The sequence below is a fragment of the Notolepis coatsorum genome (genome assembly GCF_963971535.1).
Source record: "Notolepis coatsorum genome assembly, chromosome: 4".
Classification (NCBI taxonomy): domain Eukaryota; kingdom Metazoa; phylum Chordata; class Actinopteri; order Aulopiformes; family Paralepididae; genus Notolepis; species Notolepis coatsorum.
In genome coordinates, this window is record NC_140168.1 from 205,857,838 (window position 1) to 205,867,912 (window position 10,075).

A 10,075-nucleotide genomic window follows, 5' to 3' on the forward strand; every position below is an offset into this window, starting at 1 on the left:
ATATGTAATATTAGATTAGATTCAAATGTATTGTCATCGTACAGCACAAGTACAGTACAACGAAAATAAGTTTGGCATCCAACCAGAGTGCAAATGTAACAGTAAAGTGCAACAGTAATATAAAATGTACAGGTGTTTAAACTGGATATAAAATATATAAATTAGTACTAGTGAGTAATGGTGCTAATCAGATGTATGTACAGAGTTGTAGTATTAATATGAATTAATAATACAAGTATAAAGACACTATGGCAGTAAGTCATACTGGCCTGCAGCATAACTAGTAAGAGTAGGTAAGGGATATGTACAGATATAGATATAGTATACTATCTACAGATATGTAAAAAGGATTATATGCAGGTATGTACAGACAGATGTGGATAGATATATATGGTAGAATACATATAATATATGGTATATACAGCATTATTGTACATGCTATCATACAGAGTTATATGCAGGTGTATACTGTAGGTATATAGAAGGATTGTATGCAGGTATATTCAGACAGATAAGGATATATATATGCGTTATATATATATATACATGTATTTATACAGTATATACAGCACTATTGTACATGCTATCATACAGAGTTATATGGGTAGACTATAGTACTATCTAATCTAATTTTGAAATATGCTCACAAACTCACAAACATTTTTGAATTATAAAATATTGTGCATGATGCATCCTGAGGCACACATTTTCAGCACATCATTGCACGAATCAACAAATCCAACAATTATGGAGCCCGTTATGAAACCTGGTTGATTTTTGATCTTTTAAAATCAGGACGTGGTTATACTGTATTAGAGAAGTCAACTACTAAGTGTTTAGAGGACAGACAGCATAGAAATCAACCGTTTGTTACAAAAAGTGTAACGTCCCACCGGTTAATGGACTCCCCTGCTCTACCTCTCCCTGTATGTTTGTTCCTTGTATTTCTGTCCCTTAGTGTTCTTTCCATTCTCTCTCTCTTGCTCTCTCTCTCTCCTTCTCTCTCTTGCTCTTCATGTTCCCCTGTCGGTTCATTGTCTTTGCTTGTCACAACTACTCATGTTGCTCGTTCCATGTTTCCCGGTTCCTCGTTCTAGTAAGTGTTCCCTGTGTTAGTTGTTAAGAGTTTGTGTTTTGTGTTACACTTTTCCCTCTTCCAGTTTGTCACTGAGAGGTTTTGTTTTGTTGTTTTGTTCCTTGTTCCGTTTAAGAGTTTATGTCATTAAATACCCTTGAACTTGCTGCCATCTCCCCATGTCTGCTACTGGGTCCTACGCACACCACCCACAGGGCGACAATGGCTCAGGAGGTAGAGCAGTTGTCTGGTAATCGGAAGGTTCCCAGTTTGATTCCTGCTCGAGCAAGACACTTAACCCCTAACTGATTCAAGATTCAAGAGTTTTATTCATCACATACATACCAGGGCATACAGTGAAATGCGGTTGGCCATGCCCGCTTCAATTGTGCAATAAAACAATAGTAATAGTAATAATAATAAAAAGATAACTAGAATAGACATGGTAAATAGACATGTTAATAAATCGCTTAAAGGCACTGTATACAATGTGCAGTTCTGTATCGTATGGCTCCGCTCGGCGTCACTACCGCACTGTACCTCGCTTGTGCACGCGCACTGAATAAAAAATTCCACAATGTACCTTTACATCCCAACATCCGTCTGACCACACCCCTATCAGCTTACCTTCATAAGCAGGTGTGTGGCCACCTACTCGCCTCCTTCTTCGCTTTCACCACAAGGAAGTGCCTTGGTAGATCCCCACTTGACGAGGTTGCTAGTTGAAGAAAGTTGAGACGAGTTTACATTGTGCTTATTTTTTTCTTCTCTCATAAATATTCAAGAGAAAAATCTAAGTCATAATGTCTACTTCGGAGAGTCGTAGAACCACTCTTCACCAGCGGTTCTCCATTCCCGCCTCCGTCGTGCGTTCTGGTGCGGGGCTGTTGCCGCGTTCGTGGTCGGCAGCCACGCCCGGTAGGCATCCGATGGGTAGTTTGCCTCTCCGAGGAGCCAGTGCACCGGTGCCGTCAACTCTGCGATGGCCTGGTCCTGGCTCTGGTTCCTCTGGTTCCGGGGAATCGTCCGTTGTTGAGCGGCCGGTTCCGTTGGTTCCGGAGGATTTGAGACGCAAGCTTTTTGCGTCTGCTCGGTCCCGTCGCAAGATGGTGTCCTGCAGACGTGAACGGCCTGGGTTTGGGGAATTGCTGGAGACCAGCGAGGATGCGTCGGTCTCTAGCTGTCCAATGGAAACAGAGGATTGCATGGTAGAGGCGGACGGGTTCTTGTTTGAAGGCCCAGTAGAGACGAATATTCCACCCGTCCAGGTAACACTGGAGGGGGGTGATATGTCTCCTTGGGGCGCCTTGTTCGAGGATGTCGGGGAAACCCCTCGGCATCTTCAGCAGGATGCCCTACTATCAGCCACATCAGACTGTGGCTCCTTAACCAGTCGCAGCCTGCTGCATGTGAGGGATGCGGGTTCGGTGGAGGAAAGTCTGCAGGGGGAACTGCAGGCTTTGTTCCCCGAGCTTATGGCGGTGGCGGCCGCTGCAAACGGCGTGCCGCTGCCGCAGCCACTGCCTGCTCCTGTCCCCGATGATTTAATAGGTCATCTCTGGCAGCGTCGCCCGGTGAGAGGGGTGGACGTTGTCTACCCATTTTTCCCCTCAATGGGGGCCTATGTTCGTCGGGGCCAGGTGGTGTCCCACATCATGGGCCTCACTCCCGCCTACGTACCAGTTACGCGGGTGGTGGGTTTGGTTGAAGGTATGAGAGAGGGTGTGCTTGATAGGCCGATGGCCGCTCTCCTCTGTCCGGATGTGGTGTGGGAGCTGTTATGCAAGCCGGTTCTCCAAGGAAGATCGGCTAGGCGGTTGGCGTATTGGAGTGACCAGTCATTCATCGCGGGTACACAATCGCTGGCTGCTGCATCTAACATCGCACAGCTGGCTAGATTTGTATCCGGGATAATGACGGGCGGCACGGAGCGGTCGGAGGTACAACATGATCAGCTCACCCAGGCGGCAGGAGCTGTCCTGCATCTGACCCAGGTGCAGGCCATAGCCTCTGGGAAAGTGCGCGCCCTGGCTACTCTGATCCAGCGCCACCTTTGGCTGGAGCAGGCCCGTGTGCCGGAGAAGAAGAGGTCTCCTCTTCTGACGGCCACCCTCTCCTATGCTGACCTCAACATGCAGAGAGATGGCAGAGGAGAGATCCGTGCTCCAACCCCATTTTCCGCCTCCCGTCATCGCCGGTGGAGTCAGAAGGCTTCCGCGTCGTCGAGGTTCCTCCGCCGTGGCTGCCAATGCCTCCATCGCCACTGCTGGCCCGTCGACGAAGGCCAGGAGGAGAGACGGTGCTGCTGCTGTAGCCGGCCCATCTATGACCGGAGGTGACGGTAGGGATCGACGAGACCAGCAACCGATTGCCTACCGTCCCTCCGGGGCTTCTCGGGGTGGCAAAGCCTGAGTGGCTCGAGGCAGCAGACGCCGCTAGACAGTGACTTTTTTCCCCATGCGGTCCCGACTGTTTACCCCTCCCCGGCCCTCTCATATTATTTGTTGATTAAATAAAAAGGGGACTGTATTTTTTGGTTAAACAAACTGTGTGTTTCTTCACCAAAATATGATGAGGTTGAAAAGTGTGAATCTACATTGGTATACATTGATGGATGAGTTACGTTCGTGTTATGAGATTAAAGCAAGGTCTGCAGCATTCACTCGGTTATAGAAGGGTTTCTATCTCGGCCTGATGCTCCACATGCAGGTAGAAGCTGGTTGTATGGTCTGTTGCTTACACACGAAGTAATGTTGAACTACAACACTGTTGTGTTAGTTGCAGTAATGCTCGTATACACACGTTCCACGGCCTAGCCGTTATACTCTCTATCAGTGTTTTTCTATGTACAACATGGAATGCGGGTGTAGGATTCACACACGACTTGGTTTTGTTGTAAACCCTGTTCAGATTCTGTGGGTAGCATGCATTGTATTAGCTTGCGCTATTCATTGGCTTTCTACCAAAGGTTTTCATATGCTACAGTTGTTATTGTGTGCAGGGGGAAGGGTTTTGTGAGGGGGTGCCGAATAAACCCCTCCTTCCCACTTGATTGGTCGAATGGGTTTTCTCATCTCCTGTTGGGCCAGTCAGGGCCAAGCCGTTAAACGCCTTGGCTGGGGGGGGGGGGGAAAGGGTTGTCCTGACTATGCTCCTATTACAAACAGGAGTTGTGTGTGGGGTTTCCCCCCGTCATAGCGTACGTTACGTTGCTATGACGATGGCTTCCGTGAGTTAGATCTTTACGTAAGGTCTGTGGGGTCAAAGTGTCGGGTTAGAGCGTAGGACTTACGGGTCCGCTACGCTCGATTTTATGTGTAACTTGAGTTAGTTGGTCACGTGACTCGCAGTTGCCATGGCTTTTTCATTCTACGACTCACGTGGGAAGGCTTTCTGGGGAATTTCGGTCTAATCCTCTGGGGAAGGGGTGACTGGATGTAAAAATATAAACAGTTTTTACCCTCGGCTGTGTAGACTGGGATTCATACTGTTGGTGCTTCCTTCTTTTTTATTAAAAAGAGTTGGAGTTAGGAAGCACCACACCCCTCTTGTCGTTCCCCTGGGCGCCTTGGGGATTCACTGAAAGGTCTAAATAGCCTGTTCATTGATGTGGTTGTGTCCTGACGCACGTTAAGTGCTAGCTCGGGGTGTTCTGTTGAAGATCAGGCGGGTGACTAGCACGCCTTGGTTGCTTGTGGTTAAAACAGCGTTTTTATAAAGCAACTGGGATGGAGGTTTTTTCCTCTTCCGACGACCTCTATTGGTTATCGACGGATTCTCGTTCATATCTGGGGGATGATGACGGAATGGATCTGAACATATGTAGAGGGGTCTCACGCCCTTGGGGTGGGCAGCCAGGCGCGGTTCGCACCGACCGTCTGGGTGGCGCCTTCTTTTCATGTTTTAAGATCAACACGCATATCTGCCCCTTCTCCTGGAGTAGGCATGTCGGCGTGGTTAGGGCACGGGACTGGTTCTGGTCACGCTGGTCCAGGTCAGTTAAACCCGTTGTCCGCCGGGGATGCAGATCTGCTGTTCTGGTACCCTGAGGGACTTCGGGGGGAAAAATGCCAGGTCGGTCCGGGTGTCGCAGGGTTAGGCGCTATGGAGACCCTTGTTGGGTACATATTGTACTCTTGGTTGGGAGACCGCCTGGGAATACCAAGGGCGGTGTGCTTGGGGCTGGTTCTCCATTCTTTTCGCTCCTCTCTCACGCATGGCGTGGAGGGGGCTGTTGGGGTGGTCTTGGACCTCCTCTGGTAACTCTGTGCTTCCCGTACCGCCGGGCCCGGTCCGAAGTACTGTTCGTTGACCCGTAGGCCTGGAATAACCCCCTTTTTTTTTTTAAACTGCAACACTTGTACTGCGGTATGACACCTGCAGGTGTGTTTTGGAGTTTTTCCTGAGGGGTTATAGGAACAACCACCGCATAGGGTAACGACATGGTGGTTGGTTCCCTGGTGTGTTGGAGCAGTGTCAACTCCCGGGTTGTCCGGTTGAGTGTGCCCCTGCACGTTCATGACGTCTGCCAATCATGTCAGCCTTCTCTGCCTCGACCCCTCTGGGTGGGTTTTTTTAAAGGAGGCTTTGTCATGGTGATCAACAACGCCAGCATACGCCCCTTCCGCCGGGGTGGCTGTTTTCAGCTGACTCCTTTGGCGCCTGTCTCGTCCGCAGTGCTCCAGGCTCGGGTTACAGCCTGTTGCCTGGTTTCCCCGGTACGCTCCCTGCTTCCGTTGGTTAACCTTTGAGTGTTACGGCCGTGCTGACTGCCTGTTCTGCAGGGTCAGTATGCCAGGCGGTGTGCCATTGGGGGGAAAGGGCCTGCTCTTGGAGGGGCCTGATCCGAATACGCTGGCGATGTGGGGGGCGGTGTCACTAAGTGACCGCCTGGTGGGGTCTTGATGCCTGGCGTCATTGACCTCTCCGGGCCCCCGTTTTTCAGGGGATCCAGTCCCTTCGGTGGGTCTGGGTCTTCCTTCGCGCTCCGCTGCTACGGCCTTGCCACGGGGTTGGGTTTGTTCTTGACCCCGTGATTCTGGGGGCAGTAACGAGGTTGTTCCTTCCGTTCGTTCCCGGGTGGCATGCGGGTTGTGCGTGTGTGTAGTCGTGGGGTCAAGCCACGGTCTGCTCACCCTGTGCGTGGAGTTGCTTGAGTGCCTCTTCGCACGGTCGGATCTGTCGCCCTCCCGGGAAACCTCCAATAGGGGGGGTGCCCTCCATTAGGGGTGGTCGGGGGGGCTCGGTCCTCCCTGATCTGATGGTTGTGGGGGGCCTCAGCGGGGTACATTTGTCAGGCGATGGCTCTCGCTCGGCCTCCCTTGTGCGGTAGTGACGCCGAGCGGAGCCATACAATACAGAACGTTAGGTTATGGCTATAACCAAGTTCTGTGAGTATTGGTGACGCTCGGCGTCAGACGCCACTGCGGCCCTTGATCTCACCTTGTGGTGAAAGCTTGGGAAGGAGGCGAGTAGGTGGCCACACACCTGCTTATGAAGGTAAGCTGATAGGGGTGTGGTCAGACGGATGTTGGGATGTAAAGGTACATTGTGGAATTTTTTATTCAGTGCGCGTGCACGAGCGAGGTACAGTGCGGTAGTGACGCCGAGCATCACCAATACTCACAGAACTTGGTTATAGCCATAACCTAACATTTTTCTTCTATGTCCCTATGCTATACTTGCTGTTACTAACTATACTATACAACAATCACAACAAGTTATTTTCTTTAAGTGTCATTTTCCTTCCTTTAAAGTGTCCTTTTCTTGTGTGTTTAAAGTGACCTGTGGTGCGTTTGTGTGTGTGCGAGTGCGGAATGTTGTGTGTGTGTATGTGTGTGTTCATAAGATAAGATAAGATAAGATATTCCTTTATTGATCCCCTTTGGGAAATTCAGGCATCATAGCAGCATGGGGGATGGGGGGGGGGGGGTACAGGTAGTAAAAACAACACAAGCAGTGTAAACAAATAAGTCAATATAATTTACTATCTAAATAACAGAAATATACAGTATTCACAGTGTCACATTAGGTCCAGTATGCATAAGGTAAGTGTTATAATTTACTGTCTAACTAACTGAAATATACAGAATTCACAGTATCACAGTATTCACATAAGGTGCAGTATGCATAAGGTAGTGTTATTGTCCTCCTTGGGTTCCTATTAGTTCTAGTTGGATGTCTGGCAGCAGTCCCTGCCCACTGTTGTGGAGCCTGATGGCCGCTGGTAGGACTGTCCGAGGCGGTTAGTTGAGTGTTGGGGGGGGTATGAGTCTGTGACCGAATGTGTTTCTCATCTTGACTAGCTCGCCGTAGAGGGGGTGGTAGGGATTCTCCAGGATAGCAGCCAGCTTCCTTCTCATCCCCCTCTCTGCCATCACCTCTAGTCTGACCAGCTCGACTCCCACCACAGAGCTAGCCTTCCTCACCAGCTTGTTCAGTTTGTTGGTGTCCCTCGAGTTGATGTAGCCCCCCCAGCATGCCACAGCATAGAAGAGTTCATGTGTGCTTGTGTGTGGAGAGATCAGTGTTCATTGTTCTGATGGCCTGAGGGAAGAAGCTGAGCCTTAGCCTCTCTGTTCTTGTTGCGTGTATTACGGACCATGGCACCTGTCATGGTTGCCTCCGCCGTCAGTGTGAGTGTGTGAGTGAATGGGTGTATGTGAGGAACAAAGTTGTAAAGCGCTTTGGATAAAATATGCTATATAAATGCACCATTTAGCAAATATCCTAATTATCATCTTTCTTTTTTTTCCTTTTTTTTCAGGATCCCAAGGCTCAATATGTTCCCCCTCACCTGTCTACTGTTCACTCTGACGGTCGGCCTGGGAGGCGGAGTGCCTGAAGAACAAGCCCCAGAGACGGAGGGCAAGGTGTTGCCAGCAGCCCCTCCAGAGGTGAGCGACTACAACGGAACCCTCTATGCCACCTGTGAGATGCGACCCTGCTCCATGCTGCCTGAGGGTCGACCGCAGGTCACCGGACAGGTCCTGTTCAGGCAGGTCTACCCAGACGGCCCCGCCGCACTGATAATGGTCAACCTCCGGGGCTTCCCTCTCGAGGGAAACGCAGAGCACGGCGTCCACGTCCACCAGTTCGGGGACCTGAGTAAAGGCTGCGTCACGGCGGGACCTCACTTCAACCCGGAGGGGCGACAGCACCCGGGCCACCCGGGGGACCTGGGCAACTTCGCCCCTCTGCGCGGTCAGATCCGCACGCTGTTCGGGGGCAAAGCCGTGCTCTTCGGGGCCGGGTCGGTGCTGGGGCGCTCTGTGGTCGTCCACGAGAAGAGGGACGACATGGGCGAGGGAGGGGACGAGGAGAGCCTGAGGAGCGGGAACGCAGGCCGGAGGATCGCCTGCTGCGTCATCGGACTGAGCAGCTCGTCGCTGTGGTGGGAGAGCACGGCGTAGATCCGCCCGACCTTCACCATCACTCGTAAAGGTGCTGTAAGTGGTATTCTTTTGTTGAATTAAGTGTTACTGTAAATATAGCTCTACATTCCGACAGCCTTTTGAGTGTGAGAGAACCCTAGATATTATAGCAAGAAATCTTGCCAATCCAAATTTGTTTACTGCACTACCAGATTATTTGACTTGTTTCAAGCACATATTTCCTTAGAACTAGTTTTTACTTCTTATTTTTATCAGACCATTTTTGCAGTGTGGAGTTCTCTCTGGAAAAAGTATTTCATTTTTTCTGGAGAGCAGGAGGGACTGAGAGACCCATGTTACTGACCAGACACTCTATACCAGCGATGGCTGTCAGAATGTAGAGCTATCATTTGAACATGTAGACCACTTACAGTATTTAACTAAGAAAATACCACTTACCACTTTAAGGAAAATGTTACGCTAGAATGATCCGACGATAGTGAGCCTCTCGGGTCCTTGGACCTTTCTGAAATACTGAATTAGCTCATATTTCTGAATAAATGTATTCAGACAATGTGTTCCTGTGTTAATCTTTGCCTTTCTGTCGCACGGTGGACGGAATCCTGCTTTTGGAGAGAAGCAGAGAGACGTCCATTTTACGCCAATTGCACATAATCCACACAAACACGGCGGCACCATGAAAGTGAACCCATGCGGGGGGGGGGGGGGGGGGGGACGCTAAATTGCAGCAGGTTTGCGATAAAGTGGCATCATTATATGGATCTGTGGTTTAATGACAAAGTTAGCTGCATTGAAAGCATTAAAGGTCAACCCGAGGAGGGAACTCTGAATGAGCGAGGCGATGCAACATCATAACTGCAAATTAGTTCAGCCACCATCCTTTCAGGTTTAACCTTTCAAAGCTTAAAAGCTTTTCAACTTCCTTGGCTTCATATATAGCGTGGTCATAGCTTGGGTCATGGTTTAACAAAGGCCACTGTGTGAGAACGTGTTTAGAGTGGATTTAGAATGGAACTCCGAAGCTCACGGAACACTCACTCACTCACTCGCTGTGGTGTCCCTGCAGAAATCTTAAAGGAACACAGCGACATCATGGGAAATGCTGTATTCTCCACAGTCAGACAAGAAGATGGATACCAATTTCCTCTCAGTGCGTTCAGTAGAAAACTATCCGGCTACAAGCTAGCCTAGCTTAGCACAAATGAATGGAAGCGGATACGGACCGCTAGCCTAGCTTAAAACTCCGGGAAACGTGTTTTTGGCCAACAGCTATGCTAGCCGGTCTGTGTCCATATAGTTCTCCAGCTGCTGGCCGTTAGTTCACTGCATTATGAATTGAAAATGGGTGACCCTGATGTAAACAAGATGCAAGTATTTCTCTGGTCTGCATCCCCTTAACAATTGTGTGTATTGAGCCGTACTGTATTGTACCCATTCTGCAATCTGTTAACATTTTCAATCGATCAATCAATCAAGCTGCTGGCAGCAGTCCACGCCCACACCTTGAGCAACACCTCCTCCCGGTGCACTGCCAAGACCGCGGCTTTAGCCCCCCCCCCCCCGTGGTGTAGGACTGTGGCCATGTGCTTCTGCTGCCGCCACGGCT

General features: G+C 49.9%; 1 protein-coding gene across 1 annotated transcript; it reads left to right on the forward strand.

The window, feature by feature from the left end:
• Positions 1-7,857: 7,857 nt before the first annotated feature.
• On the forward strand, positions 7,858-8,487 carry LOC311226795 (uncharacterized protein; the record flags this gene model as incomplete). Its single annotated transcript, XM_084312199.1, has 1 exon — positions 7,858-8,487. One exon carries the CDS (start codon positions 7,858-7,860, stop codon positions 8,485-8,487), a length of 630 nt encoding a protein of 209 aa, XP_084168325.1.
• Between the last annotated feature and the right edge of the window lie 1,588 nt (positions 8,488-10,075).